This window comes from Trematomus bernacchii, unplaced genomic scaffold, assembly GCF_902827165.1.
Source record: "Trematomus bernacchii unplaced genomic scaffold, fTreBer1.1, whole genome shotgun sequence".
NCBI classification, from domain to species: Eukaryota; Metazoa; Chordata; class Actinopteri; order Perciformes; family Nototheniidae; genus Trematomus; species Trematomus bernacchii.
The window spans coordinates 7,046,559-7,060,758 of record NW_022987821.1 but is presented as its reverse complement, the minus strand read 5'-3'; the positions used below and the strand labels follow the sequence as shown (position 1 = coordinate 7,060,758).

General features: G+C 39.3%; 2 protein-coding genes across 2 annotated transcripts; one reads left to right on the top strand and one right to left on the bottom strand.

Annotated features, from left to right (window-relative positions):
• Positions 1 to 4,026: 4,026 nt before the first annotated feature.
• Positions 4,027 to 6,433, top strand: cunh8orf74 (chromosome unknown C8orf74 homolog). The gene is made up of 5 exons (XM_034151612.1): positions 4,027 to 4,074; positions 4,566 to 4,749; positions 5,495 to 5,718; positions 5,999 to 6,154; positions 6,236 to 6,433. The coding sequence occupies exons 1-5, from the start codon at positions 4,027 to 4,029 to the stop codon at positions 6,431 to 6,433; spliced, it is 810 nt and encodes a 269-aa protein (XP_034007503.1).
• Positions 6,434 to 7,105: 672 nt separating this feature from the next.
• On the bottom strand, positions 7,106 to 12,482 carry LOC117499097 (L-threonine 3-dehydrogenase, mitochondrial-like). Its single transcript, XM_034151395.1, has 10 exons — positions 12,413 to 12,482; positions 11,040 to 11,233; positions 10,866 to 10,908; positions 10,580 to 10,650; positions 10,221 to 10,370; positions 9,915 to 10,087; positions 9,709 to 9,799; positions 9,258 to 9,350; positions 8,998 to 9,174; positions 7,106 to 8,062 (listed from the first exon to the last, which is right to left on the bottom strand). The coding sequence occupies exons 2-10, from the start codon at positions 11,221 to 11,223 to the stop codon at positions 7,923 to 7,925; spliced, it is 1,122 nt and encodes a 373-aa protein (XP_034007286.1). The 5' UTR covers positions 11,224 to 11,233; positions 12,413 to 12,482; the 3' UTR covers positions 7,106 to 7,922.
• Positions 12,483 to 14,200: the final 1,718 nt, after the last annotated feature.

Genomic DNA, 14,200 nt, shown 5'->3' with positions numbered 1-14,200 from the left:
CATGAGCAAAATAGCAACAAGTTAGGACTTGTTTTAAGATGGTCAAGTAAAACACCAAACATGATTTTACCATTGAATTGTACTTCTGTTTTTGTACCTAAATAACCATTTAACCACTTTTTACCAATTGTTTTAATCCTTACATCACAACTGTTCTTCCACATATATCCATCTCTCCAAACACTACTCACATTTTCAGGAAACATTGTCCAAAGAGACGAGAAAAAGCTGGAGAATATTTCCGTGCCGGGACACACCGGGAGTCAGCACTATGTGGCTTTGTGTGTGTGTGTGTGTGTGTGTGTGTGCGTGCGTGCGTGTGTGTGTGTGACGGCTACCTTTGCAGGTTGAGTCACACACTAAGATAGCAGAGCCCCCAGTAAAATGGCAGGCGGTAATCAGGTGCACAGAGGGGGGGAGGGAAGGATGGCGGGAGGAGGAGATGAGGAGAAGAGGGGAGGGAGGCTAAGGATAGGACGAAAAGCCTGCTTAAGGACCTGTGTGTGTGTGTGTGTGTGTGTGTGTGTGTGTGTGTGTGTGTGTGTGTGTGTGTGTGTGTGTGTGTGTGTGTGTGTGTGTGTGTGTGTGTGTGTGTGTGTGTGTGTGTGTGTGTGTGTGTGTGTGTGTGTGTGTGTGTGTGTGTGTGTGTGTGTGTGTGTGTGTGTGTGTGTGTGAGAGAGAGAGAAGGTAAGGTGTTGCTATGGTGAAGCCAAGACAATCTTATGTAGCTGACCTGATGAGGCAATTTGCAACTTTGATCTTTCAGTCAAGTGGTTAGGAGAGCACAATTTGTCATAATTACTTACTATTACAGTTTAAATTATATTTGTGTGTGTGTGTGTGTGTGTGTGTGTGTGTGTGTGTGTGTGTGTGTGTGTGTGTGTGTGTGTGTGTGTGTGTGTGTGTGTGTCGGTGTGTGTGTGTGTGTGTGTCAACAACTTTATAGGTTTTCAGTAAATATGACTCCCTCTGTCTCTTATTTTGTCTTCTTCAAATACTTTGTAGATGCAATCCTTCCCAAGCACGTGTGTGTGTGTGTGTATGTATGTTTGTGTGTGTGTGTGTGTGTGTTTGAGGAAGACAAAACAAGAGACAGAGAACAATAGAAGGCAAGAGGGACTGAACTCAAAACCTATAAAACCATTGACACACACACACACACACACACACACACACACACACACACACACACACACACACACACACACACACACACACACACACACATACTGCTGTGTTTGGAGAGGATTGTAATTACAGTCAATCTGTCTGACAGCAGGGGGTCTCCTGTTTGGGAATCACTGAAAACACCAACTGCTCCTATTGAACCGTGTCGGGGCAAACTAGTTATTAACGTTGTTGCAGCGGTGAGGGAAAATCAATGATCGGAACCACATTATCACGAGTTAAAAGCACGTTAACGTCATGTTTTCACTATATTTTTGTCTTGACGCCATCTAATTTACACCTTTGTTAACACTTGAACAAACAGTAAAATATTTAAGGCTATATTTGGTTGTTCAGTTGGAATTCTGGCTGTATGTTGTAACATGTGGACTACATTAAAGATGGCACCTGTGAATGATGCTGATGAGAGTGAGCCACAACTGTAAAGTTGCAGGCTGTAAAATCAAAACAATAAGATGAAACTGGTAGAAATGCAAAAAGGGCATCTTCCAACTTGTTATTTGATCCATTTTGAATTTGAACATATTGATAATGCCAGAAGTCATATATTTAAAAAGAAGGAAATAGTTAGGCTCTATGTTGAAAGCAAGAACAATGTGTCCTTACGATTAACTGAAATCTTGTGTTGCTCAAGGTTTTGTTTCTACAAGATAAGACTCAGGTTGTACAAAACCTTTTTCTTATGAAAGCAACAAATCAAAAAACAGTTTTACAGGATTTGTCTCTGTATGTTCGTCCCTCAAGCGTTCACATCTCTCCTGCAGGTGTTCAGGGACACTGCATTGTGCTTTTAAGTGCAAGGGCAGTTCACACCGTCTATTTTTCCGAACACATCCTTGCACAATTCACATGTATACAACCCTGCATTTCACAGCTTTGATGAGCGACAGGAAAAGAGTAGGTGGATCCTTTGGAGACCTCTGGTTAGACAGGGAGTCAGGGATGAGTAGTTCCTGTGCTGACAGCAGCGAGGGAATACTAATGAGTATTCCTTGTGGATAAATCAAGGGAAATCATCACTGCTGTAAAAGTGTGAGTGTGTCAGAGCTGAGGTGTAATTGGTTCAGTTTGCAAAGCAGAGGTTATATGATGTGTGGACTACTTTAGGAGATCTGCTCACTCCTCTTTAACCTAATTAACCCCTCCTGCTCTCTTTCACTCATCCAATAAACACACCACTGCCCAACAACTGCATCACACACAACCATATGAAGTCCAAAACACACCAAGAAGGGTTACAGATATGATAAAGACTGGCTATGTCTGAGCACCAGATTTTTACCACTTTTGCTGACCTTTCAAGACAAAAGGATTGTTTATATTTGATGTTTTAGGTACATAAATATGATTGGCAATGCTTAATAATGCATGTTATAAAGAATGTGTTGATCTATACAAATCTCCACATGTGTAAAGCAGATGTGGACACTTGACAGACTATTATAAAAATACAAAAAATGACATTAAATGCAGTAAAATGTGCATTTTCAAAATAACCTAGCTTACTTTGGACATTAATTTACTTACACAATAAGTGTGCAGTATTTTTATTTGATTAATATTTAAATTTGTAAACAATTAACACATATGAAAATGGATTTGTGGTAGTTTAATTACCACATTTTACAGAATTCAGGTACATGATATGGTGCTAGGGGGAGTTTAGCCAACAGACCCTTTTAATAAAATGTCAGTGCACGCCCCTGCAGAAGTGAAAACACATCCAACAACATGCACACTTGCACTAGAACACATGCACCATATTTGGAGTTTAATGCACATTTTATTAGTTAAGCAACAGGAGTTTAGGGGAAATAAATCAGACCAATCTTACCTTTATTGATTCATACCGACAGCAGGGATGATGGAGGACGAATAGCCGATTGTAGATGCAGAAAAAACCCATTTAGATATAAGATATTAAAGCAGCAGTGATCGCTCCGTCACACACATCGCAGATCTTGGAAAGAGACGCATGTTCAGCGTCAAGTCAGCAGCTTAGGGACCGGAAATACACTGATTTAGACTTTCAAAATAATGGCATAATATTTACATACCAAAACAATTTATATAAGCCTACTGCATATATATGGAATCTCCTACTCAAAATAAAAGACGTAATACTGAGATATTGATGAAATTATGTGTGCAATGCCTTGTTTTAACCTGTTGCTGTGACGAATAAATGTCCTAAATCGGGATCAATATAGTAAATGTTATGTTATTGTTATAAACATAAGCGGAAATGGCGTATTGCTGGTGAAGCGACAACAATGCAGTGTCCCTGAACACCTGCAGGAGAGATGTGAACGCTTGAGGGACGAACATACAGAGAACAATCCTGTAAAACAGTTTTTTGATTTGTTGCTTTTATAAGAAAAAGGTTTTGTAGAAACAAAACCTTGAGCAACACAAGATTTCAGTTAATCTTAAGGACACAGTGTTCTTGCTTTCAACATATTCCTTCTTCTTAAAGAGGATTAACCTGAGCCATCTGTAGCTCGGGTTAATAAACCGAGTTACATGACAGACCCGGTACAGTGTTCCCTATCAAACCCCGGCACAAACTTTAAACATCGGAATGAACCGAATCTGCTGAACTAATTACGATTATAACTGACTATTTATTGTAGCTCATTAGTTAGTTCAACATACTTTTATTTTTGCCATTTTTGTAATATGACAAAAATAAATTAATAAGCGTCTTGTCCAAACATTCCATCAGCTCCCGTGCGTCGTACGTGCTTGTGACGCAATCGCGTAAACAGTTACGCACGCCCGAACCACGCGTCCTTCTCCCATGGCAACCAAATGCAGCGCCTGTGTCACTTATCAATGATGGAGTCTCTCACAGAGAGTGAAATATCGCAGATAGCGAGACACCAGGTAGAAGAAATCTGTATTTTTTTGTATTAATAAAACGGATAGATGTGTAATTCTGGTGCCTTCAAATGCTGTCTGCATTTACTAGCAATTCACTCACTGTATGTTTGGTGTTTTTATACTGTAGCTATGCTTTAGTATTGACATGTTATGCTACTTTAAACTTCTCCTCACTATTCACTATATTTATCTGACACTATACAGTTAATTCCACATCAATATACACAACTAAATAATGACCTAATGCCTGATGCATTGTATAAACTGCATTCCTGTATAAGGTAGGACGATTTAAATGTCTATAAATAACTTAAAAAAGCTACAACAAGTTGCTGAAATGCTGCACTTTTATCAGCAGAAACAATGTGTGTGTTGTGAGTAAATCATACCCCAAAGACCAATAATTGATGAAAGTTAAACTCCATAATGAGCATGAAATCAATGCTTATGCATGAGTGCATCAATGATGGTTGTGTGTATCAATGTGTGTGCAGAGAGATGCTGGTGTGCAGAGGCTGAGTCGTCACTTCTCATGGCTCGAGTTCTCTGATGAGCGGCGCCTCTTCCATCAGGAGTTTGTGTTTGACGTCGCCATGTTTGCTGCGAGCCGTGGTTTCTCCTGGACTGACGTGATCCGGGCAGCTGTGATCGCAAAAGGCATCTTTCCTCGTCTGGAGGGTAAGAGCAAACACAGAGCTTCACCTGGAGGTCAGGATCAAGGGGGGACATCAGAGAGAGCAGTTTGTTTCCTGAGAGCTTTTAAAGTGCATGGAAACACATGTTTACCTAGTTTGAGATTTGAACAGCACTTTGAGTACGAGTGAGTCATTTCTAGTGATTCATTCCCTATGTGCCTTTTATTAAAACGGTATTAAAGCCACAGGGAATTGTATCTTTGTTTGATTAAATAGTTAGATAGATAGATAGATAGATAGACAGACAGACAGACAGACAGACAGACAGACAGACAGACAGACAGACAGACAGACAGACAGATAGATAGATAAGTACTTTATTGATCCCAATTTGGCAGCATAAAAAACGGCAATGTACATAAGAGAAATTAAGACGCTAGAAATCAACAGTCCAAAATATTTCTGAAATAGAAATAAAATAGCATTACAAAGTTAAAAATATATATATACATGAGGAAAATATACATGTGGAAATGCACATCCCCAGTAACAAATATAATGCAGGATATTATTGTGCAAGAAATGGATTATTCAATATTAAATTGACTATAAATACAAATAATATAAATAAATATGCAAGCCCAAAAGAAGTCATAATGAAAAATGTTTTTCTGGTGGTCCAAATAAATGTCATTTGTTTTCCATTCATTTGAGATACTAGGTCATTATTTAGCAAAACTGAATCATTATTTTCAAGCTTCTGTACTTTTCGGTCTTCTATCCATCAGGTCTCGACGTTCCCAACCTCTTATCCCTGCTGAGAGATGAGTTGTCCGAGTATTTGCCGAACCTCACCCCTCTCCACCAACACGACTTCACCCAGTTCCTCACACACACCCTCACCGCCCGGCGGAGGCTCTTCCAGGCGGCTGTGAGTGGAGCCTCCAACATGTCCATCGCTCAGCTACACCTGGAGGTGCAGGTGCCGCCCACACCCTGTCCTCTGGCTCAGGTGAGGAAGCCTTTTTCTAATCAGTGACTCACAGATATAATCACCATGCATCTGTGATTAAGTACACATTTGGGAGAAATGGATTGCATATCAGGGTAAAACCAAGATGTGCATTGATATATCTACACTCTTAACTATGTACTAATGACAATAAAAGCCTTGAATCTCATGTAACAGGATCACGTAATCAGGATACAACAAAAATGGTTACTGTATTCCCTTACAGTAACGCAGTTATTCTAACGGATAGTAACCCTCTCTAACCTTATGTGTGCTCCAGGGTACAGATCTTCATGATTGGGAGCATCAGCGGCATCGAGAGGCGCTGACTTCAATGTTACGTCAGAAAGAGGAGAAGCTGAGGAGTCTCCGAAAGGGGTCAAGGGTCACTCTGGGGGAGGTGGATATTCCTCAGGATGTGCAACTGGACAAAGAGGTGATCTCACAGAGGGATTTAAAACAAAGGAAAGCATTTTTGGAATATATTTCATGCCCTGTTCTCCTCTGTTTTCCGCAGGGTGTTCAGGCGTTGGTTCGTGCAGCAGTGAGGGCCACAGAGGGCCAGATGCTGGAGAGTCTGAACCGAGAGGCCTCTCTGCTCGTTGATATCCTGAAGTTCAAACTGCAGCAGGCGGCAGCAGACAAACAAAGACTACATCCAGACTCAGCTGCAAAGGCAAAAGCAGGACTGAAGGATTCTGGGAATGCACTGTGAGGACTGGACCTCAGTGAGTAAAGATAGTTGGAAGAAAGAAAACACTGCAAATTGTTTAATTTCTAGGATTTTCCACGCTTTGTTCGCCCCGTACTTTCTAATTCACTTCATTTGACTGTATAGGACAGGGGTGTCAAACTCAATTTCATCGCGGGCCACATTCGCATAAAGGTTGCACTCAAAGGGCCGGTTGTAACTATATAAATATATATAAAATAATGTATTATATTACATTATTGCCTCTGAATTGGATTATTATCGGATAGGATAATAACTTAGTAATTAACTACGTCTGAAAGCAGAAGTCCAGGGCAAATAATTGCAAGTCTCTTCAGTGCGCATGTCACAAAACGAGATGCATTGTGGGACATGTAGTTTATGAGCAACCTGCTTCTGTAAAGTGGCATGTAACCGTATAATAAACTTATTATATTCTTTGCAAGCTCTTGCCGGGCCACATAAAATGAAGTCGCGGGCCGGATTTGGCCCCCGGGCCTTGAGTTTGAGACCCCTGGTATAGGAGAACATGTAATTATCATTGTGGACTATTTTAGTGGACATTTGAAAGCATTCATAGACAGGTTATTTACCAAATATCATGACGATAGACTGAGTGCACTAGTTGGCTACAAAGGAAAAGCCATAACAACGTTGTTGAATTGAAGTGTTTATTTAAAAAAGAAAAAGGTCGTCCCATTTGGTTTGACAGAAACAGCTGCAAAGAATATCATTATAAATAACATCAATATTAAAAAACAAACAAAATGGAGCTCTATAGCCCACTCCCTTCTTGCTACACGTGTTTTTCACAGATCCTTAAGAGTATAGCTGCAAAACTGAAGAGCCCTACTTCCCTTAAAATGTAAATGACTGCTAATGCATTCATTAAATCAACATTCATAAATATTCAGCTCCGAGGCTGAAGCTTCTAAACTGAGACCAACAATAAAAATCATTAAAATACAAATAATATTTAAAGCACTTAGTGTAAGGGTGAAGTAGCTGTTCTTCTTTAACCCACACATGTTTTATAATGCTATAGGCAACTATGGTTAAAGCCCCTGTAACCTAACCCTACAGTAACACTAGGGTTTGAATCTCTTACGTATCGAGGTAAAGCCTTTGAGTGTCTCTTACTCAAAGCCCACTGGTTTTCAGGACGGCTGAATCGCCCCCCAAATGTCATTTAGCTGCTACACATGCAAATACAGTAGGCAAAGTCATCTGTGTACTTACACATACAACATGCCATAAATACATACAGTACATTCAGAGAGAGAACTCTTCAAAGTTCAGTAACATAGCGATAGTATGCAGTGTCTTGCATCAGATTATGAACATTAGCCTTGATGGATAATGAAGGGATGGAGACGAGGATAATTGTTGGATCTTATTGTGTTTTGAGCTGTTTAACGTGTAATCATTAACATTCTCTTAACCTTCAGTGTTTAATACTTTTAAATAAAGCTTTCCATGGAGTGAAAAGGGCTCAGTTTGCTTGTGCACGCTGGTTTGAGGTAGTGATGTGAGTCAGCATGGTCTGCACCAGCTCTGATAGGTCGAACTCGTGCTTCCAGCCCCAGTCCCGCCTCGCTGCGATGTCCTCTAACACCATCGGCCAGCCGTCCGCTAACAAAAGACACACAAGAGAAAACTGTGAGGACGAGGAAGAAATGATTCTCCTATGATCTTAAGATAAGATAAGATAGGACTTTATTCATCCTGAAGGAAATTGTTGTGCCAGACTTACAAAAATACAATAAACACAGCAGCATAATAATAATAAAACTGTACACTAACTGTGCAGTAAAAAGAGCAATTCAATATCTACAGGAAACATAGACGGTCACATGATTAATGTAAATATTAACAGTGCAAAAAAACATAGTGGCAGATACGTAATTGCATATTATTATAGAACATTATTAATAATGATATTGCACATGTTGTATAGCAGCGAGTGTTTTGTAATGATGGTAGATAGATAGATAGATAGATGGATAGATAGATAGATAGATAGATAGATAGATAGATAGATAGATAGATGGATAGATAGATAAATGGATAGATAGATGGATAGATGGATAGATGGATAGATGGATAGATGGATAGATGGATAGATGGATAGATAGATAGATAGATGGATAGATGGATAGATAGATAGATAGATAGATAGATAGATAGATAGATGGATGGATAGATACATGGATAGATAGATGGATAGATGGATAGATGGATAGATAGATAGATGGATAGATAGATAGATAGATAGATAGATGGATGGATAGATAAATGGATAGATAGATGGATGGATGGATAGATAAATGGATAGATAGATGGATAGATGGATAGATGGATAGATAGATAGATAGATAGATAGATAGATAGATAGATAGATGGATAGATAGATAGATAGATAGATAGATAGATAGATAGATAGATAGATAGATAGATAGATAGATAGATGGATATTAGATACAATAGGTACTTTATTGATCCCAATTTGGGAAATGTTTGCGTTGCGTAATGGTATTTATATTGCACAGAGATACCAGGAGTCTCACCTATAGCCTGCAGTACAGGATCCACATTGTAGGTGACCTTGAGTTCGGGCAGGACTTTCTGCATCTCCTGGACGAGGTCATGTGGCGTGAAGCTCATCGCGCTGATGTTATACGTGCGGCTGAGCAGTGAGTCTGCAGGAGCCTCCATGAACTCCAGAGTCGCCCTGAGACAGTCATCTGGGCAGAAAATACAAATAAATCATCACCTGTGAAGTTTAAATGTTGACACTATTGCAAAAGGTCTAAAAGTCGGGTGTTACCTATGTACATCATGGGGAGCAGTGTGTCACTGCGCAGGTTGCACTCAAAGCAACCAGTCTTCACCGCAGTGTGGAAGATCTGCACAGCATAGTCTAGGAAAAGGAAGAACAGATGAATATTAATCAAAAACACCATACAACAATTTATCTCCTCTGTTTAAACTGTTAGTGATACTTCCACCATCTTTATCGCATTCTTAGGGCTGCAACTAACGCTTATATTCATTATCTATTGATCGTTTGGTCTATAAAACGTATACAAATAGTGAAAAATGTCCCTCCCATTATGAGGCCAGTCGAAATTCAAGGATACTCATTTTAATATTATATAACAGAGACAAACTGGCAAATGTCAAAACTTAGAGGGGCGGAAACATTTGTTTTTTTTCCATTTTAGAATGAAAGATGACTCCACTTTTCCACATATGCATTATTTTAAAGCTTTACATACCTGTTGTTCCTCCCCCAGGATTGGAGTTAGCGGAGATGACGCCCGGGTACCTGAGGCAGCGGAAATCCAGCCCATACCTGTGGTGGTAGTACTGAGAAGAGAGGGAGGCAAAGCTTAAACAAACACCCTGGGATTTGTGGAAGTAAAGCGGACGTGTATATTTGGACACTTATATATCTTTGTGTGTCTGTATATCTGCGTCTCACCTCACCCATCAGCTCGGCGTGGACCTTGGAGACGCCGTAGATGGTGCGGGGTCTCTGCACACACAGCTCGGGGGTGGGGTCTCTGGGTGAGGATGGACCGAAGGCACCGATAGTGCTGGGGACAAACACACGCAGACCATGATCGGTTGCTATGTCTAATATGTTATGGAGACCTACGAAGAGAGAGAGGCTGATTTAAGATGGCTCTAAATACTGGTGCAACACACTTTTAGAATCTGTAAAACTGACTTATCTTCAGTAGTTTCACAGGTTGTTTAAATATGACTGTAATGTATCTGTATGTACCTGTGATGTTGACCTCTTTGGCCAGCGCGACGTTGTTCTCTCCCACAGCGGACAGCACCGCAGAGTAGTGAATCAGCCAGCTGATGTTGTTGTTCACCACGATCTCCCTGAGGTTCTTAGAGTCCAGGATGTCGGAGAAGATGAACGGACCTGTGGAGGACCCAAAATGACCCTTGTTTGTACAGTTTCTGAACTCATCTGGAGACCCTTTTACCCCCGAGAGTCACGATTAAGGTACACATGTACAGACTGAGAATGCAAACCCTTAAAGAAAAGATTTACCTAAAGGTTAAAATTCACATAAACACAATGCGTACCTGCTAAAAGAACATATAAGTAGGTTATATAATAATACACACCATTATGGTAGACATGGTTTGGGGGTTTCCTAATGTCGGACAGGATAACGTTGTTTTTTCCAAATCGTCTCCTGAGGAAAAAACATAAATATGGTCAGTTTTGGAAAAGGACTAAAATAAAGAACAGAAAATTGATGTTTTTTAATGATTCAACATTTATAATAACTGTTTCACATCGCGGATAATTCTGTATTTGTCAAACAGCCACTGGTGACACTTCATTTTGTTGTTGCTCCCCGTGGAATAAGACAAACAACTGAAATAGGACGACATGTTAAATGCTTACCTCAGTAGCTTTGCAAGCCCCACCCCGAGCTGACCAAGCCCTCCTATAATGATGAAAAGAAAAGGAAAAATGTATTACCTTCGACAACTGTCACTGTGACTGTGTTGGAGGAAATGTAAGGCAAAACTACATTAAAACAAACGAATGAAAAGAAGCTATAGTGCGTAAACGAACCAGTGATGAGGATTTTGGGGTGTTCAGTGTCAGTGCAGGGAGGAGGATGAGTTCCCCCAAAATCTGATAAGTGTTGTGAAGATGAGCTGAAGCCACGCGCCGCTGAGATCAATCTCTCCACACTGAACTGGGGACCGCTCCCAGCATGCTTCACTGCACCCCTCAGCAACTGCATCACCAACATCCTACACCTCCTATAGACAAAAGCATGCATTAACAGTTGTGGAAATGGTCTTTAATCATATATGCAGAAAAGCACAGCCGTCTTTACTGTATTTAAGATATGTGAGTGCTTGAAACCACCAGGTGGCACTAGAGACCACGACATCAAGAAGCTTGTCGAGAACAGTGTGTACTATTGTCATTGAATAAAACCCTAGATTTTCACAATATGTACTAATACTGAATATTCTTACTATCAATATAATGTGTTCTAATTACTGTGTTGATACCACTGAAGGTTTATCTAATTTGTATTGCTTTTTATTATATATTATTTTTGTATTATGTCATAACTTAGTTGGTCATATTTAACATATGTAACATTAAGCTGTCTGTGGCTCTTTTTCCTGCTATAACTACGCACATTTCCCCTCCGTGGGACTAACAAAGGTATTCTGAGTAATTCTGGATTTGAATTAGCTTTACCAATGTGTCTAGGGGTAGAAATGTAAAGGTACATGTTGTGTAAATTAACAGTCACTATATTACATTATGTAAATCAAGCATTGCCTAACCCCACACCCCCCTCAGATTAGCTTCTTACAGCCTGTTGTGGACTGGGTCTAAATATAGACACACTTCATGTACATCCCAGACCGCCCTTAATCTTATGGGGGCTGTCAGGTTGATGCAGCAATTCAAAAAACAACCATTTAGACCTGTAAAATAACACATGAAGGCAAATTAGAAAGTAAGAAGCCCTGTGATGCATATAATCCGTGTGTTATTATGATGTTTAAATTAAGATAAATGCATAAGTATGGATTTACAACTAGTTGGCTTCATGCACAACAGATGCATCAATTACTTGTATTTCTAAAAGTGGTATTGCAGCTATACTGTAACTTATTAAGATGCCAATTCAAAACAATGCCTAAAAGATGGGTTTAATGTTTTATTTAAATGTAATATGTATACTTGTTGGAAAAACAGAAATACATTCAGTTGGTGTGCATGAACTTGACGTCACTTTCTTGCAGTAAACAGCACGTGTGTTAAAACACCAACGTGGCTAAAAAAACTGCATTAAGTAACCGTTAGCCTAGCTATGTATGCTTCATCTGCGATATCTAAAACTCAGTTAATCCGGCTGTAAACGGTGGTAGAATTTACTGAATGAAACGTGTAGTAAAATCGCATTTATCTCTTACTTTCAAGGTGAATCGGGGAAATGAAAGCTTGTAAATCCTTCACACAGCCGATGTTTGTGATGAAAAATGAAAATACACACGTTGTAGCTATGGAAGAGGTTAGTCGTGTTGTGATTGGCTTACAGCTTGAGAGGCTTGGCTTCCGGGGCCTGCCCAAATAAAATAGCACACTTCCTGTTATAACTTTCAAAATGAAATCCGCATTATATATTATTATACGTTAAACTACCCAGTAGGACTTTCACATTTGTTTACACTTTTAGCTACTTGTACTTAAATTATAATCTGAGTACTTCTTCCATCACTGGTTGGTAGTATTTATCATAGATATATATAAACACTTGTTTATATATATCTATGGTATTTATCAACTGTCACTCGTTATTTTCTTCATCTGTTATTTTTTTGTTTACTTGTATAGCTGAAACAGCGCCCCCCTCATTGCAATGGCTGGTGGATGTCGCCCAGCGTGTGGCTGAACGATGACATTACACCCTTACAGAAATCTACCTGAGAGACGCCGGGTGAAGTTGATTAAAGAAAGTTAGACTATTATAAAACACGACGAGGTTTTTCAACTGTAAAACTATTAATGTAATTATCTGTTAAATTACATTTTAAAGTGAAGTACCAAAACAGTAACACTCTGTCATTAAACAAAAATATACACATGTATAACAAGTATTCCATGCAACTACAGGCAGTTAGCTTGTTGCTAATTGTTGTTAATGTTATTAACGACGACGTTTTTTTCTTTAAGCTAGCAATGGCGGAGAAAGGACAATTTATCCCCAACAAACTGAATTAGCACCACAGAAACAAGTGCAATTGGGACATGACAAAGGACTTCGACGGCAAAATTGTAAGTCGTCTAAATTACAATTTATGTCTTGGTGTTCCTTTATTTGTCCTTTTGTGCACGTCAGTTTACTCCTTGCTGCAGTGTTGTTGGTATTATTAATGCTTTATTATTCACTGTACTGAAGCTGTTGTGCTGTGGTTGTAAATATTGGTTTTATGTATTGTTTGTACAGTATTTACATCACTGTGTGTGATAAGTGAATGAGCTTGAGGTGTGTAAAGGGTCTGCGAACTGTGTGAGAAAACCCTGTACTATTGTTTGGTTCTTTGCTTGACTAGTAAGTGAAATACTGTTGGCCTTGTTGTTTGCATGTCATGCATACAGAAAGGACTGCAACTAATATATTTGTCACATAACATAAGCAACAATTATTTTCCTACTTTATTCATGTCTCTACTTTTATATTCTACTGCTTGAATTGGTTTGAAAGATTAACTTGCCCCTGTAAAATAAGAACAGTCACCTAAAAAATACCTTAATTTGATGCAAACCAATGCATCCTTCTTAAACAAATCCTGTAAGAACTAATTAATTAACCTCCCAGTTGTGAACATTTCCTAGAACAATGACAGCGTTATTAACTTAGTTAAGATGTGTTCAGGCAAACCCCGTACAATTAATGGAACACATTCTCCTCCTGTAATTAAGATGAAATTTGATGTCAGTCATAACCTTGCCCTTGCTAATTATGTACAAGTGATTTATTCTCTGATGCAAGCTGCACGATTAATCGTGTGTGTGTGTGTGTGTGTGTGTGTGTCTGTGTGTGTCTGTGTGTGTCTGTGTGTGTGTGTGTGTGTGTGTGTGTGTGTATAAACAAAAAATGCAAACATCTATGCATGCATTTATGATCTGACAAGTTCATTTTGAGCTGTAGTTCTGCAAGAGTACTGTAGTGGTAGAGGCTAGATAGAGCTTTCAGAAAA

Bases quoted from the DNA above. Each gene is read 5' to 3' on its own strand.
- cunh8orf74 (XM_034151612.1), top strand. From the start codon at position 4,027: ATGGAGTCTCTCACAGAGAGTGAAATATCGCAGATAGCGAGACACCAG. The intron at 4,075-4,565 runs GTAGAAGAAATC...ATGTGTGTGCAG, and splicing joins CGCAGATAGCGAGACACCAG to AGAGATGCTGGTGTGCAGAG. The intron at 6,155-6,235 runs GTGATCTCACAG...TGTTTTCCGCAG, and splicing joins ATGTGCAACTGGACAAAGAG to GGTGTTCAGGCGTTGGTTCG.
- LOC117499097 (XM_034151395.1), bottom strand. From the start codon at position 11,223: ATGTTGGTGATGCAGTTGCTGAGGGGTGCAGTGAAGCATGCTGGGAGC. The intron at 10,909-11,039 runs GTTCGTTTACGC...TCATCATTATAG, and splicing joins CCCCAAAATCCTCATCACTG to GAGGGCTTGGTCAGCTCGGG. The intron at 10,088-10,220 runs GTACATACAGAT...CTCTCTTCGTAG, and splicing joins CAAAGAGGTCAACATCACAG to GTCTCCATAACATATTAGAC.